The 21,736-nt window shown below is 44.8% G+C and overlaps 1 protein-coding gene across 4 annotated transcripts in view; it reads right to left on the bottom strand.

The window, feature by feature from the left end:
- The window catches only part of KREMEN1 (kringle containing transmembrane protein 1), a 69,817-nt gene that overhangs the window by 28,490 nt on the left and 19,591 nt on the right, over positions 1 to 21,736 (bottom strand). For all 4 annotated transcript variants that reach the window (XM_013990380.3, XM_013990381.3, XM_005657346.4 and 1 more), the window contains exons 2-3: positions 18,167 to 18,329; positions 12,308 to 12,399 (exon numbers count right to left, since the gene is read on the bottom strand). In XM_013990380.3, the coding sequence (XP_013845834.1) occupies positions 12,308 to 12,399; positions 18,167 to 18,329 (255 nt within the window). The remainder of the gene's footprint in view (positions 1 to 12,307; positions 12,400 to 18,166; positions 18,330 to 21,736) is intronic.

Here is a 21,736-nt window from a genome sequence, read left to right as displayed (position 1 = left end):
AGGAGTATCAGTGTCTACTTCTTGCTACTGTTAGTGCCTGTGGTCTTTGCTCATCCTCTTCTTAACTTGCTGCTTCCCAGGCTCAGAACTATCAAGTTTATTGGAACTGTGTGAAAAGGAGTTCCCATCGTGGCGCAGTGGTTAACGAATCTGACTAGGAACCATGAGGTTTTGGGTTCAGTCCCTGCCCTTGCTCAGTGGGTTAACGATCCGGCGTTGCCGCGAGCTGTGGTGTAGGTTGCAGACGCGGCTCGGATCCCGTGTTGCTGTGGCTCTGGCGTAGGCCGGTGGCTACAGCTCCGATTCAACCCCTAGCCTGGGAATCTCCATATGCTGTGGGAGCGGCCCAAAGAAATAGCAAATAGACAAAAAAAAAAAAAAGAATTGTGTGAAAAGAAAGGATAGTTTCTGAAGGAAGGAGGGCCTTTATGCTTCCCACTTTTGGCAGTGCATTCTGTAGCTTGGGGGGTTTTGCTTGCTTACTTCCCACTTCTTGGCAATATACTAAAGGGCTCTGGTGTTACCGTCACCCATCCAGAAGCAACCAGCATTTTGCAGCAATCACAAACATGGGCTTTCAAGTCAGACAGACCCCAGGCTGAACAGTGGCCCCTCCACCAAGTTTCATCTACAGTGGAATAAGGAACAATACAGGCCTCAAAGGGTTCTTTCGAGAATTAAAATTAGATAGTGTAAATAAAGTAAACACCACAAGGTCTGGCAATATAGTCCACGCTGAATAAACAATGTCTATTATCATTACATATAATAAGGTTTTCATCATTTACCACACAAACAAGAATAACCTGCTCGGTTAATAGGAAAGTAAAATTGAGCATTGAGTTAAAAGACAAAATCAAAGGCAGCTACCTTGGAAAACTGGGTTTGGTTCCAGATATTAAAATATTAACTCTTACATCTGGCCCAACCCAGGTCACTTCCATGCAAGCCTCTCACATGAAAACCCGTATCCCTTTCAGGAAGGCGGCACAGGTGATGATCTCAGGCGACCAAGAAGAAACCACAGTTCAGCAAGGTGAAGGGCCCTGCATGGGGCACACAAGAGGGAACTGGAGAGCAGAAGTAAGCTCTAGGATGGCAGGTTCTCACTCCATGGCTTTTTTATTGTGTCCCTGCCTCCCTTTCCTTATGGGCCAGTCAGGGAGCTAAATGAAAGTGACTGAGAAAGAGACTGAATTTGCAAACACATTAGTCCCTCAATGCTCTGTGCACCACAAGGCCGGCCTCTGAGGGCTGTCACGGCCTCTGATTCGCACTGGAAAGTGTGGCTCCAAGTCTCGCCGGAGAAGACACGTCATTGTAGTCTTCAAAAGCAAGACTGGTCAACTGAGTGGATTTCCAGACCGTATCCCGCCCTTAGCTCTTCCCAGAAGCAGGGAGGAAAAGTCAGTTTGAAAAAGGGATATTTGTTCTCAAATTCCTTTTTACTTTCAAGACCACTTTAAAATCCTGTGGCTTGGTCATGCATGTTTTCTTCTTACCAAAGAGGCTGCATCACTTTCAATTAAAAAAAAAAAATTTTTTTTTTTAAATACAAATGGACCCCTTGTATATCATAGTTGATGCTTTAAAATTCATGACAGTTAAAACTGTTGTTCTTTTACTATCACAAGGAACTGTTGGGAAGGACTGGGCAGGCTTCCTAAACAGCCATTAAATTTGGAAATAACTATGGCCTCACTGTGAAGGTGCTACACACACTTCCACGGGGACCTCCATAGTCGACAACATTTTTCTGAGAACCTCCTCTTGTCCACAGCCCTGTCACAGAGGATCTGCTCCCATTAATTGCTGCTGGCTGTGGGCAGGCCAAAGAGCCCATCCTCTTGCCTCAGCTGATTCCCACTGGGGCCACCAGATCTCACTCCCAGGATGCTGAAACTAGGATTCCGGTTAGTAAATTGTAGGCACTGGACTTGAAGGGTTCTGTCTAGTAGGGATTAAGGCAACCAGCCATATTTGGGCCATGTGAGTAATGAGTGAGCTGCTTCTCCTGGTCCACAAAGAGGAGGAAGAATGGATGCCCTACTGAAGGAGAGGTAAAGATGGGAGACCTGGTGGCCCCGGAGAGAGATGGCAAGAGTGAGTAATTTCTTCCCAGGTTCTTGGGACACAGAGATTGGGTTCTGGGATATACTCCCAACATCCTTCTAGAAAATCTCTTTTGCTCAAGTTAGCTTGAATGAGTTGTTCTCTTTTTTCTTCTTCTTTCTTTCTTTTGTGTGTGTGTGTGTGTGTGTGTTTAGTGTGTTTTCTATTCCAACGCTCTGATCAAGTCTGAGATGTTTGTTTAAGAAACCAGAAGCGAAGGTCTTGTCTTGCATTTTAAAAAATTCCCTGGGAGATGGAGTTCCCATCGTGGCACAGTGGTTAATGAATCCGACTAGGAACCATGAGGTTGCGGGTTTGGTCCCTGGCCTTGCTCAGTGGGTTAAGGGTCCGGCGTTGCCATGAGCTGTGGTGTAGGTCGCAGACACGGCTCGGATCCCGAGTTGCTGTGGCTCTGGCGTAGGCCGGTGGCTACAGCTCCGATTTGACCCCTAGCCTGGGAACCTCCATATGCAGCGGGAGCGGCTCAAGAAAAGGCAAAAAGACAAAAAAAAAAAAAAAAAAAATTCCCTGGGAGTCCCCGCTGTGGCACAGAGGGTTAAGGATTCAAACCATGGGAAATTCCATAGGCTGTGGGTGAGGCCAAAAACACTGCCAAAAAACAAACAAAAAACCCTCTTCCCTGGCTCTGCAGAACTCCTTTCACTTTTTCTTACAAATAAAATCTGCTTATTCGGAAACAATGCAGTGACTCCATTTATTTTAAATGTCATTTAACCTTGTGTGACAGAGACCATTTTCTGCATCAGGGATTCCACCTTGGTGCCTCAGTAGCTGAATTCTCCCCTCCATGGGAACAAGGACTAAGTATACAAGAGATGATACCGCTGGTGTCCTATTAAAGGACCAGTCATTTCAAATACTTCCTTCAGAGCATTGATGGGTTAAGTGTAGATTATTCCACACTCTCGGCCTGTGACCATACTGTCCACTATAACCTCTGTTCCAAATCTGACAGCTGCCATTGTGGTCCACATCCTACCTCTTTAACATTATTTCTAAACGGCAACTCTCGTTTCAGTCACTCAGCCCCACTCATGTATCTAAGTCTCACATTAAACTCACCCAAATAAATAGGTAAACACAGCCTTTTCATCCCCTACGACATTTTACCTTTAGGGGAAGGTAGTGAGAGTTCCTAAGGATTCTGACCAGATAAGACCCTGATCACAGAGGTAGTTCCCTTCCCGTGGGAGCTCTTTCTCTGAAACAATTTCTGGTGATATAATATGATGGACAGTCTCCAAAGGAGGCTCTAATCATTTCTCCCCTCCCCATACATGTATGTGACTCCACACTTTAAAACTTGGGATCAGTTTCCTCTCCTCTTGAATCCGGGCTGACCTTGTGGCTTGCTTTGACCAATAGACTGTGGTGGACTTTTGTGTTCACTTCCTAAGAGGTCTGGCAGCTTCTCTTAGAAGCCAGCCACTATGCAAGAGGTGTAAGTATGTGGCTGGAAAGAGGGGTCACCCAGATAGAGGTCTGAGGTCGTCTTGGATGTCCAGGTCCCAGCAGGGCCACCAGGTGATGCAGCCACTTGACTGAGCCCAGATGAGAGCAGCAGAAGCAATGCTGAGCTGAAACTCAGCCAATCCACAAAGTCAGGAGAAATTACAAATTGTTGTTTTAAGCCACCAGAGTTTGGGGTGGCGTGTCATGCACTAACAGACAACTGAAACACCTTGCTTGTCAAAAGGTCAGTCCAAGTTCAAGGGGAATGATGCAGCTGTGTCTCTGGGAAGAAGAGCTCAGTTTGTTGACTTGAACTTTTTCCAGGGCCACCACAAATATCCCTGGCAAAGAACCACAGAGTCATCTTTTCTTCTTCCTGCTGTCTCATCCCTTATAGAATCCACTTGTCATCAAGTTCTGACTTCTTCCTAAAGCATCTTGCATTTAACCCCTCCTGCATTATCTTGCTGCTGCCATCACAGCCAGGACCTTATCTCCTGCACCTAGAAATCTACATCCATCCTCTCCTCCCTGTAGTCCCTCCCGTAGAGGGACACTGGGCTCATCTTCCTGAACGAGGGCTTCCAGCGTGTCAGTCCCCATCTAGCCAAGGCTGCCCTGCAAGGTTCTGACTTAGTTCTTCTCTGGCCACTCCTTTCCTCAGACAGCTTGGCTCCCACCACATGCACAGCAATCCCAAGGCCTTCCTCCAAGTCTGTCAGGCTGTGCCCTGACCCATCCAGCCCCACCAGTCTTTCTCCAAGAAGATGCCTCCAGTTTCCCAACCCTTCCTGAGCCAACCCACCTTCAAAACCTCACGGCCCTCTACCCCATAATCTTTCTTAAACAATTGGTGGGCTGGTTTCCAAATGTCTCCTAGATTGATAACTCAGATTCCTAATCACATCATAAGATGGAGAGTAGAGACTATTCCCTATGTTTATGTATCTTCCTTACAGGCAAGTCCTGGTATAAAGATTTTTCAGTAAAATCATCCATATTGATTGGAATGATTTTCCTTTTTTTTAAGTTATTGGTATGCTTAGAACATTCTAAAAAGGGATTATATAGAATTGTCACTGAGAAAAATGTTAATTTGGTTCAGAAAGTCTGTATTTTTTTTTTTTTTTGGCTGTGTCTGTGGCATGCGGAAGTTCCTCGGCCAGGGGTCGAACCCATGCCACAGCAGTGACAATGCTAGATTCTTAACCCACTGAGCCACCAAGGAACTGTGAAAGTCTGTAATTTTTTTAATGAAAAATTTAATAGTATCCACTGTGGAGTTCCCATCGTGGCTCAGCGAAAACGAATCTGACTAGTATCTATGAGGATGCAGGTTCGATCCCTGGCCTCGCTCAATAGGTTAAGGATCCTGCATTGCCGTAGCTGTGGCATAGGCTGATGGCTGAAGCTCCAATTCAACTCCTAGCCTGGAAACTTCCACATGCTGCAGGTGGGGTCCTAAAAAGCAGGAAAAAAAAAAAAAAAAAAAGGACCAGACAGAGAACAGAGATAAAATGCAGGCTAGGAATAACCTATTTGGGAGTGAGATGATAGGAACATGCCAATGGTGGTCTATTCCCACCACAATCTGGGCTGGGATTTTGTGCCTACCCTCTGCTAGGTCCTGGACTTGGAGTCATGTGTATTTTACTCCTTTAATCTTCAAAATAACCTTGGAAGGTAGAGATAAGGAAACAGAGGCTCAGGGGAGGCTCATTTTGCCGTAGCTATTAAGCAAGTAATGATTTCAATCTAAGCCGGTGTGACTCTGGAGTCCACATTCTTTCCACTAGATTGTGTGGTCTCTCTTGTTAGAAGAGATATGACATTTTACAAGCAAGGATATTTGGTGAGCACCTGTTATGGCGTCCACTGTGCTAGGTGATGAGGAAGATAGTTAAAATATCTGGCTGGAGGGGGAAAGGCCCCATAAATTCCATCCGCACCCCTCCATAAATATTCAGTCCAGGTAACCTAAGGGTGCTGACCAAGAAAATATGGCTTTCAGAGAAATTCTTGAGTCCCCTTTCCACCTTAAGTCTCTCCTTCACAGAGATTCCAGAGCTACCCCTGTGCTGATATTTGAACAGCTCAGTCCAGTTGGGGAAAAAACCTTGCTCACATAACACAAAATATAAACAATAAACAACAAAAGACTGAATAAACAATAAAAACTGAACTCTGACTATGCTAATTTGCACAGTCTAAAAGGGTTCCATCAGACAAAATGTTAAATAATTGTAGTGGAAAGAGAGAAAAGGTAAAAATGAGTCTGCGTCATTTATATCATTAATGTTCATTTCAATATTGCTTTGGCTATCAGCTGAAGTTGGAGGTTTGTTTTAGCTGTAGAGTGTTAATGTGTCTTTTTCAAGGTGAAGTTCAGCCTGTGCAATGGAGATGGTGTTGGGGAAGACCCTACAGCCGGGACAAGGCCGACGATGCAGTGTTTCATACATAGGGTCCAACTCTGGGGAGCCCTTTCCCAGCTGAGAACAGCTGGGCTAGGAACAGCCGTGGAGACGGGCCCAACTTTTTACAGAGCGGCTCTGCTGTGCAACAAATGCTTCCTGGATACCATCGCAGCCTACTTACTCTTGGGGCTTGGGATTTCCCAGATTCAAAGGGGAAAAGAAAATGACTTGGAGCTAACAGCTTGAACTGCAGACCCTCTGTCGCCACTGAGTTAATCCTCTGGTTTCCACAATGTCAAAAAAGCAATCCTAATAATTCAGCATACTATCAGAATTTCAAACTCTAATTCCCAAACAATCCACAACGAAAAATTCTCAACAGTGACCTCAACAGTAGCCTGGAACCATCCCAAGGCCCTTGTTTTAAGGATATAAATGAAACAGGGCTGTTCTCAAGTTCTGGATGGAAAGGGCACTGGTCTTGCCATTAGGAGTCCTAGATTCAAATCCTATTTAGTTTAGAGGGTAACCCTCTCACATCACTCAACTGCTCCAGCTTCATTCTCTCATCTGACCAGGGCTGGAGGGAGGGGTTATAGGGCTGTTAAAAAGCTGATAAAGGGAATTTAAGTGCTTTATACATACTCAATAATAATTTAAATAAAAGCTAAAACGTTTTTTAAAAATCAGTGCTGACGATAAAATGCAGAAAGTGCTGACAGAAACAAAACATCTTCTATGTTTGAGAGACTGCCTTGATCACCACTGCCAAAATGCCCTTGGCTTTTTATTCAAACTCAGAACTTAGCTCTAAAAACTCTTATTAGGGATCACAATTAGAAGCTTTCAAATCCTGTTTTGGGGTGATGCATCTTTGTAAGGAATGACAAATCTGTTTTAACAAAGTCAGGGTGTCATTAAATTAACAGGAACTTGAGGCAGTGAGGTCACTGGCTGAGACTGACTTGAAGCTCCCACATGGCAGAAGTGCTATTGCTGGCATCCTCTTAGGGCTGGTCTGTGTGAGTGATACAGTCACTAGAGAACCTCTCACGGATTAGGAGGGAGAAATCTCACCCCAAATCCCTAATACGAAGGCTTATGAAGTCATGGAGAAATGTTTCCTTCTGACCCTCCACACTCCCCTCAGCCTCAGCACCATCTTCCTGGATTGAGGTCTGCATCCAGACCACAAGAATCCCTTATCTGGCCCCATCTAAGTCTTCTCAGATCTCATCTCTTGCCTCTCCTTCTTAAAACTGATGTCTCAGCAATACTGATTTTGCTTGAGAATTCACCAGTGGGATGTGTGTGTATGTGTACATGCAAACTACTGACTTTGCTTGGGAATTCACCAGTGGGGTGTGTGTGTGTGTGTGTGTGTGTGTGTGTGTGTATACACATGCAAACTGTTCCCTCTGCTTCCAGTGTCCTCCCTTACCCTGCCCAACCTGGCTACCTACAGGGTGGTCCTGCAGTGCCAGCATCCAGAGGCCTGTTAGAAATGTACAGTCCTGGGTCTGTCCCACACCAGCTGAATCAGAATCTGCATTTTAATAAGGTATGGCATGCACCTTAAAGTGGGAGAAGCCCTGCATTAAGACCCACTCCTTCCAGAAGCCCTCTGACAATCAGCAGCCCCCTCCTCACTGTGCCAGGGCAGATGACTCTCTTCAGTGCCCCCAACCTTCTGCTCGTCTCACTTATCACAAGTATCTTGCACATGCTTATCTGTTTATGTGTCTGCTTTCACTCTTAAACAAGGGGCTCCACACAGGCTGTAGCCAGGTCACCCTGTGTCCCCTACTTTGTACAAGTTCTAATATATGGTTAGAGCTTAGATAATATCATTTGTCACAGCTAATAATTTCTAAAGTCCTTGTGATTTTAAACTTTAACAAATAATTTTTTTTGGCCACACCCATGGCATGCCTAAGTTTCCAGGCTGGGGATCGAACCCACACCACAGCAGTGGCCCAAGCTGCTGCAGTGAAAAGGCCAAATCCTTAACCCTCGAGCCACGAGAGAACTCCTAAACTTTAATTAAGAATTTTAAGTAACTTTGATAACTAGTAGTTTTAATATCTTTAAATAGGAGTTCCCGTCGTGGCGCAGTGGTTAATGAATCCGACTAGGAACCATGAGGTTGCAGGTTTGGTCCTTGGCCTTGCTCAGTGGGTTAGGGATCCGGCGTTGCCGTGAGCTGTGGTGTAGGTTGCAGACGCGGCTCGGATCCAGCGTTGCTGTGGCTCTGGCGTAGGCCGGTGGCTACAGCTCCAATTCAACCCCTAGCCTGGGAACCTCCATATGCCGCGGGAGCGGCCCAAGAAATAGCAACAACAACAACAAAAGACGAAAAAAAAAAAATCTTTAAATAACTAATAGTTTTAATAAGTTAAATAACTAAAACTTTAATAACTAACTCAAATAGCAGTGAGGTATGTTCAAAAAGTATTATAATTTAGATTAGTCATGTTGCTCATTTGAGTCCACCTACTTTGAATGTATTTATAGGTTCACTTTTTAATTTTTAAAGTATTTATAAAATGTGTTATAATTTTTAATATTATAAAAGTTATTTTTATAACTGAAACTTTCAAACATACACAAAAGTAGGAAAGAATATTTGCCCCTGACCTGGCACAAATATCCACTTTTTAAAAAAACAGTCTTGGAGTTCCCATTGTGGCTCAGTGGTAACAAACCCAACTAGTATCCATGAGGACACATGTTTGATCCCTGGCCCCACTCAAGGATCTGGCGTTGCCATGAGCTGTGGTGTAGGTCGTAGACACGGCTCGGATTTTGAGTTGACCCCTTAGCCTGGGAACTTCCACAGGCTACGGGTGCAGCCTTAAAAAAGGGGTGGGGGGAAGCAGTCTCATTTCATCTATTTCCCTCACCCCCAACCACTCACTCTTTGGAAGGCTAGACCATTTTCAAACAAATCCCAGATATAATTTCTTTCTTTCCTTCTTTCCTTCCTTCTCTCTTCTTTTTTGGCCACCCTGTGGCATAGGGAGTTCCTGGGCTAGGCAGATCTGAGCTGCAGTTGCAACCTATGTTGCAAGTATGACAACACTGGATCCTTTAACCCACTGTGCTGCGCAGGAATCAAACCTGCATCATGGCACTGCAGAGATGCTGCCAATCCCATTGCGCCACAGCAGGAACTCTTCCAGATATAATTTCAACCACAAACATTTTGATATGTATCTGTAAAACCACCAAGCCATTATTATACCTAAAAAAATCACCAGTGATTCCTTAATATAATCTAATACTCAGTCTGGTATTCAAATTTCTCCATTTCAAAGATGAATTTTGTTTGTTTTTGGCTGCACCTACAGCATACGGAAATTCCCAGGTGAGGGAATGAATCCATGCTTCAGCTGTGACCTACCCACAGCTGCAGCATTGCAGGGTCCTTAACCCACTGCACCACAGTGGGAACTCCTCAAAGATAAATTTCGTAGTTGTATTTGCAGGAATCAGGTGAATATTTTATACCAAACAAAAAAACAGCTCTCAGAGCTGACAAGATAAATTTCTTATGCCCATGGCCTCAGGCCCCAATCAGCTATGTGAAGAAAATTCTATTTGCCTTTCAATGTTATCTGTAGGCTCTGCAACCCCACTAACGAGATTACTTTCCAAAAAGCTGTACAAAACATTCATAAAGAACCTGTAGGTGCCAGTTATAATGGAAAAAAAATAAAAATCATTAATAAAAATTAAAAAAAGAAGCTATAGGTACAAGAGAACAAAGCAAAAGCCATGCTGAGTATTGCAGAGCTGTCCTTCAAAAGCACTGAACTAAATGGGTGATTATTTAACAGACATCCAAAAGGCAGACATTAAGCCAAATGATCTTGCCATCCACAGCCAGACCAACACAACTTGGAGATTTAGAAGGCGGGACATGGAAGGATGGTAAATTTGAGGATGTTGTAATTTCCTTCAAAAAACTGGTGTTTCTTCTGTCTGCAAGGGTATCTGAGAAATATGCTGGCAGAAGCGGTTTGAAGAGCAAATCCAATTACCTCGGAGTTGTTCTCCCTTTAACAGTAAGTTCTGATCCGTGCTCCGCAGGTCAAGAGCATAGTTCAAATCGCTCTTTGCCCCTTTTGAATCATACTTTGCCTCTGCCTCCCTGCTCGTTTTAGCTCTCTACGTAACAGAGATTCCGGTCTCCACACAATGGCCCACCATTCAGCCCTGCTCAGGCTTTGTCCCTAAACATTCATTCCCCCTGGCTCCTGCTGGGTTTGTTATATTCAGATATGAACTTTCCAGGAATCCGATCATGTCACAGGCCTCTTCCTGTATGACAAGTTCAATGCTAATCATGAATAGTGGCTTCACACAGAGGGTTAGCATTATTCATGAAAATTATGACTCCACATCCAGAAATAGGGCAAAACTAGCCTAAAATAAGCAGGCTGGATAGCAGTTGAGTCCACCGACCAATTACCAAGGTCTCTTGCTGCAAACAGCACAGGAATTTGTCTCAACTATGTAAATCTGGCACATTAGAAGCACAATGTCCTTCCAGACTCCAGGTCTGAGGCTTGGCTCAGTGGGAGCACTGGTACCCACAGGGTGAATGGAAAGGTTTTCCCAAGAACCAGACAGACACGGCTCCCTCCTCCCACATTCCCAAACTAAGGGATTCCCCACTTCTCATTCCCTATGTCTGTATGTCTCCCCACCCTGACCATTTTGAGGCTGGCTTTAGCAGCTGTGAGAGGGTTACCAAGGTCTTTCAGAAAAAGAATGGATATTTAATTTTTCTTTTCTAGAACAGTGAGGCACATCTGACAAGTATTACAAATTAGAGAGGGAATAGATGGTTCATACCATTTTGCTCTAATTCTCTCCTCCAGAACTTAGTCTCAGTGGCCACATGAGTCTGCTTCCATTGGCCCAAATTATATTTTATAAAGGCAAGCTGAAGATTATCTTCCCAAATAAAAGCGTCTGCATTGAAATCCCCTCTTCACCATTCCTGAGAGAATGACATAGGCTGGTACTAAAAGACTATCTTTGTGTAGAACAAATGGACCGAGGAAAATCTGCTTTCCTCTCCCTGCTGCCCCTTCCTTCTTTACATAACTAGAGCCAAATGAGATGTTTCTCATTTTAAAAATTTGATTAAGAAGCCAGGGGAAATGCCTATTCTTCTGGTCTTTACTGTTTTCTCAGTTTGGGGGACTGAACCAAGGCATAACAGGTTGGAAGGATAGGCATGCAAGGGCCTGACTGCCAGGCAGTGGTGACATGTAGAAGTTTAGTTCATAAAAGGTGAGCCCGGTGCAGGGAGTGGCCCTTTACCCAGAGGCAGCAGAATTTAGACTATGTGGTGGGCACTAGGGAGAGGGTCCCAGTTCCTGTGTGGACCTCCACACCTAGCCTCTTGCCCTGAGGGGAGAGAGAGGTGGCAGGGTGAGGGGTAGATTTAAACATAAAGGAAAAAAACCAGGTAGAATCATTATGAATGAGCTCTTTCTCTTCAGCTCCAGGAACTGAGAAACCCCGTTCCTTCGGTATTTTTTGAAAACATATTGTAAACACTGCCTTGGTAAATGCTGTGTTTAGTTTCGGTTTTTGTACTTTAAATCTTCCCACAAACAGTTTCCACCTTATTTTAAAGTGTTTTTTGAAGGTGCCCTGTCACACCACCCCTTCCCTGAGGTTCAGAGTATCTTTCTGTCTTTGTATCTTGCATGTAATCAACACTGAATACCGGAAGGAAGGAATGAACCAGTGAGAAAACAAGTTTTGTGCTAAAAGTCTGAAGAAAGTGGGTTTTCCAGCAGTAAAGAGTGATATATTCTAAGTGATCATGAAATAACAACAAAACATCTTTATGCTATCACATTGGCTTTGGAAGGTATCTAATTAGATATTTACTGAACATCACTTTTCAGGGATCAAATCTAAACAGTAAGTAGTGTCATAACAGTTTTACCACCCATAAATGGGCTCTCCATCCACTCTAAAAATTAATTCTCAAAAGTGCAATGTACATTTTTTTTCCCCTCTGGACTGCTACTAAGCTGTTGCCATGAAAGAATCAGCATGAGGAAATCCAGTAGACACAGAAATTCCAGTTGGGCTTATCCATCAAGGGGATGGGGTCCTGAGGGAACCGGGTGGTCCCGTTTCTGAAAAGCCTCCCCAAAAGAAGAGAAAATCCTCAGCCTGGTGGCTCGTGCTTTCACCTGCATCACGAAATCCACCTGCCCGCACTACCTCCTAGTGCTCAGCATCCTGAAACCTGTGGTGGTGCGTTAGAGCCTTACTCTGGCAGGCAGGAATCTCGCAGTACTTCCAGTAGACGCCGTCCTCGTGCTCCGCCACGTAGCACCAGGGGCTCACGTCACCGTCTGGGTTTCTGTGGAGGGAAAAGGACACACCCAGTAATATTCCCATTGTCTTAAGACAACCGGCTCACTGGCTTTCAGTTTTACCACAAAACCCCTCCAAATTCCCCAAACCTCTTCAGCTTCCGTATTTCTAACAATCCAAATGTATCTTGATGCCACCTCTTATGAAAAAGAAAAAAATGCTAATACTACGAGAACAGAACTATCCACTGCAACACATGCCTCAGCATTTGAGGGCAGGGGGATGGCAAGTGAGCAAAGGTAAAATGTGTTTACACAAACTCACTGCAGTGCAACCAGGACAACTAGACCGCTCAACAGATCGTATCAAACAGCACTGGCACCTTAAGCGTGAACATGGCCAACCCACGACAGTACAGTTGCTTTCAACACAAGAGTTAAGAATGTGAGTGGGGCAAATGGTCAGGATGGCACCTTGGTGATTAGAAGGCCCTGAAAATATGCAAATCCCCTTTATTTAGTAATTTCTCCTTCAGTGCTGTATTCTAAGGAAATCTTTACTTACAGAGATGTTCACTAGAGCACTTTCATAATGCAAAAAAGGTAGAAACCACAACTGACTAGATAAACAGGTTAAATTCATCTAAAGGGATACTAGGCAGCTGGTAAAAATGTAGTATAGAGGAGTTCCTGATGTGGCTCAGTGGTTAACGAATCCGACTAGGAACCATGAGGTTGCGGATTCGATCCCTGCCCTTGCTCAGTGGGTTGAGGATCTGGCGTTGCCGTGAGCTGTGGTGTAGGTCGCCGACACGGCTCGGATCCCACGTTGCTGTGGCTCTGGTGTAGGCCGGCAGCTGTAGCTCCGATTCGACCCCTAGCCTGGGAACTTCCATGTGCCGCAGGAGTGGCCCTAGAAAAGGCAAAAAGACAAAAAAAAAAAAAAAAAAAATGTGGTATAGAGATACATTTATTACTATGGAGAAATATTCACAACGTTTTGTTAGGTTTTTTTTTTTTTTTTTTTTTTTTTGGTCTTTTAGGGCCACACCCACAGCATTTAGAAGTTCCCAGGTGGAGTTCCCATCATGACGCAGTGGTTAACGAATCCGACTAAGAGCCATGAGGTTGCGGGTTCAATCCCTGGCCTTGCTCAGTGGGTTAAGGATCTGGCGTTGCTGTGAGCTGTGGTGTGGGTCGCAGATGCGGCTTGGATCCCGAGTTGCTGTGGCTGTGGTGTAGGCTGGTGGCTACAGCTCCGATTGGACTCCTAGCCTGGGAACCTCCATATGCTTCGGGAGCGGCTCAAGAAAAGGCAAAAAGACAAAAACAAACAAACAAAAAAGAAGTTCCCAGGGTAGGAGTCAAATCGGAGCTACAACTGCCAGCCTACACCACAGCCACAGCAATGCCAGATACGAGCCACGTCTGTGACCTACACAACAGCTCGTGGCAACACCAGATCCTTAACCCACTGAACAAGGTCAGGGATCGAACCCACACCCTCATGGATACTAGTGTGGTTCTTGACCTGCTGAGCCACAAGGGGAACTCCTTGTTAGGTGCTTTTTTTTTTTTTTTTAAAGGCAGTTTTAAAACATGATGGATGACAATCCCCCCCCCTTTTTGGGGGGGGGGCACACCTGAGGTGTGCGGAAGTTCCTGGACCAGGGATTGAATCTGAGCCACAGCAGTGACAACACCAGATCCTTAACCTGCTGAGCCACCATGGAACTCCCAACAATCCCATTTGCAAAAAAAATGGATATATACTAGCCTCTTGAAGGTATTTATCTCTGGATGATGGGACTATTGTTAATTTTAATTTTTTTTCTTTTCCAATTCTCTATTTTCTTTTCTTTCCTTCCTTCCTTCCTTCCTTCCTTCCTTCCTTCTTTCTTGTCCTTTTAGGGATGAACCTGCAGTACATGAAAGTTCCCAGGCTAGGGGTCTAATTGGAGCTGTAGCCACCGGCCTACGCCACAGCCACAGCAACTTGGGATCCAAGCCGCATCTGCGACCTATGCCACAGCCACAGCCACGCCAGATCCTTAACCCACTGAGCAAGGCCAGGGATCGAACCCACAACCTCACGGTTCCTAATCGGATTCATTAACCACTGTGCCACGACGGGAACTCCCCAATTCTCTGTTTTCTTATTTCTTCTGCAATGAACACAAATTGCATAATTTTTAAACAATAAAATAAAATTCACATCAACTAGCCTTCACTGATAGATAAGCTTTCACTAGGATCAGACTGGTCAACTCACATTTGATAGAAATGGGTCCTATTCCCACCTCAAAATAGTAACTTCTCTGAGAATTCTGAAGAAAATTATGCCAAAGTTTTAGTCAGAACATACAGTCCTGTAATCCTGGTACCAACTTCTGATATGGCAATAATAACTGTAAAAGACTTATTCCATATTTCTAAAGGAGTGGCTTGGAATAAACGCCTTTAAGGTCTTTTCAACTCAGAGATGCCATGACAATAATGGGCAGTGCTGCTGAAACAGACCAAAAAAAATGGCAGGGGTTACTGGACACACAAAAAAGCCTCGCCTCTCTTCACTGCTTTCCAAGCTCCCTTTATTTGGACTCAGAACACTGGAAACCTGACACTCTGGTTAAGCCGGAAATGGGCATAAAGACCCTGAGGCCAGAGCTCTGGAGCAGACCCTATCAGGCCTGGGAGGGATCAGCCTATTGTGTGGTCCAGAAGATAAGCCGCCCTGAAGTACAAAGGGTCTTTTTATTTTTTTGTGCCCAAAGGCAGGTGCCAGCGCCAACTCTGCTTGTCCTGGCCTCTCTGCCTTCCCTGCTCCAGATAATGTGAAACCCAGAGAAGTATGGTCCCATCATTCGCCATCTCTCAGCCATCTCAACCGGGATGGGCCTGGAAACGTCATATAAGATAAACACGGTGTCAGATGTCAGCTGAGAAATCAAAGTCAGAGAACTTGTACAAAGCCCTTCTTTAAACAGTATTTCACTGTCATTTTCCTCCCTCTATTCAGTGTTTGGCTTTGATGTAGTATTTGGTAAAGGCCTTCAAAATCAACTGTTTATTATCAATGTCAAACCGTTCTGAAAAGCATCAGGATAGCTTAATAAAGAATGAGCAAATCCACCTCTGACTCTGCTGCAGTGCTAAAACAAAAGACCCTGGCTTTCTGACATGAAAATAATCAACCCTTTCAGTATTCCTTCTTTTGAATAGTTCAGGTCTGGTATATTCCCTCAAATCAAAGGAGGGAGCTGTAGCCTGAGCTCAGAAGGAATGTGGTCCCCCAGCTCTCAGCATTTTCTTAATGGATATTTGCTGGTGCATTTCTGGGAGCCCAGGGGTAGAACTGGGTGCTAATCTATAAAAGAAGCTTTTTTTTTTTTCCCACTTAAATGAAACACTGGAAATTTAAAATTTACCTTAAAATCAGACTTAAAAACAGGAGCAATTCCGAGAAGAAGTGCTTGATAGAAGGCAACAGAATAATAAAATAAACCAGCAGCCTAATACCAAGAGACACTTTAAAACAAGAAGATAAAAAATTATGTTTAAAAAAAAAAATCACTGGTTTCTCTTCTTTTTTTGTCTTTTTGTCCTTTTTTTTGAGGGCCGAACCCATGGCATATGGAGGTTCCCAGGCTAGGGGGTCTAATTGGAGCTGTAGCTGCCAGCCTACACCACAGCAATGTGAGATCCAAGCCATGTCTTCGACCTACACCATAGCTCATGGCAACCCCAGATCCTTAACCCACTGAGAGAGGCCAGGGATCAAACCTGAAACTTCATAGTTCCTAGTAGGGATTTGTTTCCACTGTGTCACAACGGGAACTCCTGGTTTCTCTTCTTAAATACTTTTCCTAAACTAACTATTCCCATGAATAGGAAAACTAGGGGAAGTGAAGTGGGGTTAATTTTTTGAGTCATGCAAGAAAAATAAATAAATGAACACATGTAATTTTGAAAATAAAATGTAAAAGAATTATTTAATGAACACATGTAATTTTGACAATAAAACACAAAAGAAATAGCAAAATGTGACAGCACATATACAAATTGTTACCTGGGAAGTGGGCTTTGTTAGAGAGGATTTAGGAGGAGTTAAAACAGGGACTTTATTTAAACAATGTGTATATATACACATACATACATACATACATATATATATATATGAAGTAGTTCAATAAATTTTTTTGGAAAAACTCTTAATACTTTTATAACAAATAACAAAATGTAACATATAAAATACAAAAATCATCCGTGAGCTGTGGTGTAGGTCACAGACATGGCTCGGATCTGGCGTTGCTGTGGCTGTGGTGTAGGCTAGCAGTTATGGCTCTGATTTGACCCCTAGTGGGAACCTCCACATGCTGTGGGTGTGGCCCTAAAAAGAGAAAAAAATAAAATACAAAAATCACACTAAAAAATAGTGCAATAGCAACTACAGGGGAATGGCCAATGGGTACAAACCAGAACTAAGGTGAAGAAAAGAGCTGAAGGCACAGGGATAAAGATGACATGGACTACAGGCTATGTCATAACCACAAGGGTGTTAGGGTTAGCAAAGGTACCTGAGGTGGGAGTGGGGGGCAAGAGGTAAACACTGTGGCCCATGCAACACAAGTATAAATATTAGGCTCATTGGGTCACCAATGCCATGGCTGAGTCCAACATTCTGATAGCACTGGGGGCACAGTGTGCTGCTACTGCTCAGCCACCACTTTCCCCCATCCCAGCGGCTCAAGAGGCTACCTTTGCACCTGTCCTAATAACAATTAAATTCAACACACTGCTGAACCATGAGTCATATTACCAGGATCCTGGGTATAAACAGCCAAAATGTAGCTATAACCAAAGGTGTTCTGGGCCCTACTGACTAGTGAGTCTTAACTTGTTTTGGATCACTGACAGCTTTGAGAATCTGATCAAAGCCATGGATCATGGGCCTACAAAACTGCAAGTACACGCTTGAAGCAGCATGAATCTCAGCCCTTGCAAGAGTCAGATAAGAGGTGAAAGAGCAGATGGGAAGGAGGGAAACAGCACAAATCCGATGGCTATAGCTGCTGCCAGAGCAAGGTAATCCTGGGCTGGGAGGAGGTGGGATAAGGAGGGGTAACTTCCTTTACTCAGAAGCAGAGGGAGATTTGGGCCACAGATGGTGCTGTGCTTGCCCACCACATTCACAGCAGCTTAAGAAATTTTGCTGTCTGTGCATTGTCTTCAGGAGGTAGCATCAACTAAGAAAACCCTCCCAAAGAGATGCAAAAGTGATCAGACAGGAAAACAGAGCTCTAAAAACCAGTATCAAAGCAACAGTTGAAGAGAGCAGATTGAGAGTTCCCGTCGTGGCTCAGCGGTTAGCAAACCTTACTAGGATCCATGAGGATTCGGGTTTGATCCATGGCCTCAGTCAGTGGGTTAAGGATCTGGCGTTGCCATGAGCTGTGGTGTAGGTCACAGACGTGGCTCAGATCCCACGTGGCTGTGGCTGTGGTGTAGGCTGGTGGCTACAGCTCCCATTGGACCCCCTAGCCTGGGAACCTCCATGTGCCGTGGGTGCAGCCCTAAAAGACAAAAAGACCAAAAAAAAAAAAAAAAAGAGAGAGAGAGCAGATTGTGTGTGCGTGTGCACATGCACATGTGCATGCACAGTTCTGGGAGAAAGATTTTTAAAATGGTAACAAGAAAGGCCTTCTGAGTTGGCCAAAAGAAGACAAAGAAGCTTTCCCAGTTGTGAGCAAGGCTGGAGGAAACTGAAGAGGAGACCAAGGAGTTTTTTTTAAGTTCTGTGAAGCCCCATCTTACCTGCAGTAGTTATGCTCACCCAGGCCCCCCTCCCCGTTGGGGTATTTCAGAGTGTTGTACGGATGCTGGAAAGTCTCGTTCCAGAACAGACATGGCTTCCCGTCTTGTGGTGCCGTCCAGTTCTGCGTTCCTCTGTAATCTGCACCGTTGGCTGTGAAACATTCTAGGAGAAAGAAAAGGCAGAGCAAACTAATTTTCTGGCAACATCTACAGCTTCCTCCCTCTCTGCTTGATGTTTTATTTGTTTTGTTTGGACCAAGCTAGAAATGGATAGTGTCTTGCAAGATCCTGGACACAGAGGATTTAACATTTCCAGGGCTGAGCACATCTGAAAGGAGGTGCCCTTCAAATGCTAGGCTAATCTTGGCACTGGCTTGTCTAGAGACACTGGAACATTTCCCTCTAAAGTATACAGACCCTGACTAGGATATAAACAGGGAGCTGAAATGTACTGAAGCCTATGAACTGACCAGGAAACCCCCAAATCTGAGGAGAGTTGCATCTGTGAGGAACTCTGGGTGCTCGGAGGGGGTCACTGCCTGCGCCAGCGTCTCTGTATGGTAACTAGAACCAGGTCACCAGCTGTAATCGAGCTCTCCCCTACAGTCTGAAAGGCTGCACTGACACTTGGATTTAATAAGACCATCGGATACAGCAACGCTTTGGAATCCCAATCACACAAGTCTGGGAATGACTCACATTCCCTGGTAATGAAGAACAGTCCTCCCCACGCTGCTGGAGATAGAGGTGCCACAAGACAGTCAGTCAACAGGAGGGAGCAGGGGCCGAGTTGGCATTTTTCTCTCACCTCTTTCTGAAATTCCTTCTACAAGACACATTCAACATGGTCTCAGGTCCGTTTAATAAAACAACAAAATCCTTGCAGGTGCAACAACGTGCTTCTAAAATCTGCCTCTCAGACTTTGGCGGGGCAGGGGTGGGATGGGAACTTGGGCTGATAGCATTTCCCCCCACATATTGCACGCATTAAATTCACAGAGGTTCATGAGAAAGGCACAGTACAAAGAGCAATTTTTAAAATTAGCTTAGTTGAAACTGACAGATAGAAGCACTTCAAACACTTCTTTAAGATGTACCACTAGGAACCTGACAATCTGGGGGAGTTACATGAACATTCTTAGCTTTCTTCCTTTCCTTCTCCTGGCACATGCTGACCCATAACTTCCGAAAGGGAGGACTCCATCCCCGCTCCTGCTCCAGTGCGTGCCTCCTCCAGCCTGAGAGTGTGTACAACACGAGCACCTCTATATTCTAAAAGGTATTTCTTTTACTCTTTAAAATCCTTCCACAGACCATTTTTCTTTCTGTACCCTCTTCCTCTCACTATCCAGGCCCTGTGTTTTGTCTGCAACAGTGTGGTTTTACAGACGCCAACATAACCCGGAATCCCAGGGTGTATGGGACACCTTAGCAATTTCTTGTGTTGCTGTGTGACATTCACGTGTTACGATAAGTGCAACTCAACATGTTCCATGACAACTAAGCCCTCCACCAAGATCTACACTTAAAAAATGTTCAAAGGCAACTGAAGGAGGCGGCTTGGTGCAGCAGAAAATACCCCGAACCAGGAGGCTAAGCCCTGGCTTCTCACCCTGGACCTGCTGCTGACCAGCTGTGGGACTCTGGACGAATCAGCACTGATGTTTGTGTAGTGTCCCATCACCTGCCAAGCTCTGTTCAGCACTGATGTTTGCATAGTGTCCTATCACCTGCCAAGCTCTGTTCTAACTGCTTTATAAGTATCAACTGGCCACCAACCCAGTGGAGAGGGCCCCTAATACTCTCATTTTACAGATGAGGCATCTGGGCCACTCAATCACACGTTAACACTGCTCCCCATAGGGCCCCTCGGCATCATCCTTGCCTGTCCCACACTCTCCATCACCTCCTTTCTGCTCATAGCAAGTCCTGTTGACTCTCTCTCTTTTTTTTTTCTTTTTGGGGCCACAGCCAAGGCATATGGAGGTTCCCAGACTAGGGGTCGAACCAGAGCTACAGCTGCCAGCCTATGCCACAGCCACGGCAATGCTGGATCCTTAACCCACTGAGTGAGGCCAGGGATCAAACCCACTGATAACAGTGAAAGCACCAAATCCTAACCACTAGACCAACAGGGAACTCCCAACAATACAGTCTTGCTCAGGTCTCACAGCTTCCACTTTTGTGCTCCTGCGACTCATTCTCCACACAGGGCTCAAGGTGCCCCAGAAAACATGAGCACTGGGAACAAAACCCAAGCCTTCATCCTTGTCTGCAAAGCCCCCGTGATGTGGCCCCAGGCCCTGCCCCCAACATCCCTGAGCTCTTCTCCTGATCACTTGCTATGCTCTAGTCACCCTCGTCTGCTTTTAATTCTGTAAACATACCACCCTATTTCCTGCCTGGAGTGTTTTTCCCGTAATATTTCCCATCACAGACTAAACATTATCTCCTCAGAAAACCCTTCCCCACCATCTCCACTCCTGTTTTTCTGGCCTCCATTTGTTTGCTTCATAGCACTATTATCACTAGGCGAATATATAATATGTAGAGAGAAAGAGGGAGAGAGAGACTGTGTGTGTGCGCGTATGCATGTGTACCACACCAGAGCCCTATCCAGCCCCAGGGTTAGAGTGGGACCTGGGAGCATACATTGCTAAAAAGCTGCCCAGGTGATGATTCTAAGAACATTAAACCAGGAGTTCCTGTTGTGGCTCAGCAGTAACAAACCCAACTAGTATCCATGAGGATGCGGGTTCGATCCCTGGCCTCGCTTGGTGGGCTAAGAATCCAGCGTTGCCATGGGCTGTGGTGTAGGTTGCAGATACAGCTCAGATCCCGAATTGCTCTGGCTGTGGCACAGGCCAGCAGCTGCAGCTCTGATTCAACTTCCATATGCCACAGGTATGGCTCTAAGAAGACAAAAAAAGAATGTGGCAGCCATCCGCACAAGTGTCCACCCTCCTGAATGGGATGAGGTGGCATCTGAGAGAGGGAATGGGAAAGAGCAGGCTTGTTTGCTTTAGTCTGTTTCTCCCAGACCCAGTCTTGTTCTTAGCTATGCTAGGGAAACTGAGGCAGTGTACCAGATTTTACCATTATTTTTTGAACAGACTTGCCCAGTACATGTCAATTGTGGGGGAAAAAAACCAGCAAGACAAACTTGGGTGTTCTGGATTAAATTTATGTGTGTATCTTGATTTCATCAGAATACTAGGGTGTGTACTAGGTAATGGGGACCCTGCCTCCCTTGTCTCTACTACTATGACACTGACATAAGCTTTGGCTAGATAAGTAAGGTGTGGCTTAAACCAATAAAAAGTAAAATATCACTTTTGGCAAATAAATATAAAATATACAGTGACTGGCTGTATATTTATGCATCGAGTGAAAGAGACTGAGCAAAGGCAATAGATCTAATATTTAGGATATTTTAATTCATTCAACAAATATTTATTTAATATCTCCTACGTCTGGCACTGTTCACAGCACTGGGACTGCAGTGGTGAACACTCTGCATTCGCATAGCTCACATGCTAACAGGGACTTCACAGTCATAATAAACCAAGC

The sequence above is a fragment of the Sus scrofa genome, chromosome 14, assembly GCF_054392235.1.
Source record: "Sus scrofa isolate SSC_HxYL_T2T_F1_AM1 chromosome 14, Sscrofa_HxYL_maternal_Yorkshire_Landrace_v2.0, whole genome shotgun sequence".
NCBI classification, from domain to species: domain Eukaryota; kingdom Metazoa; phylum Chordata; class Mammalia; order Artiodactyla; family Suidae; genus Sus; species Sus scrofa.
This window is presented reverse-complemented; position numbering and strand designations above follow the sequence as displayed.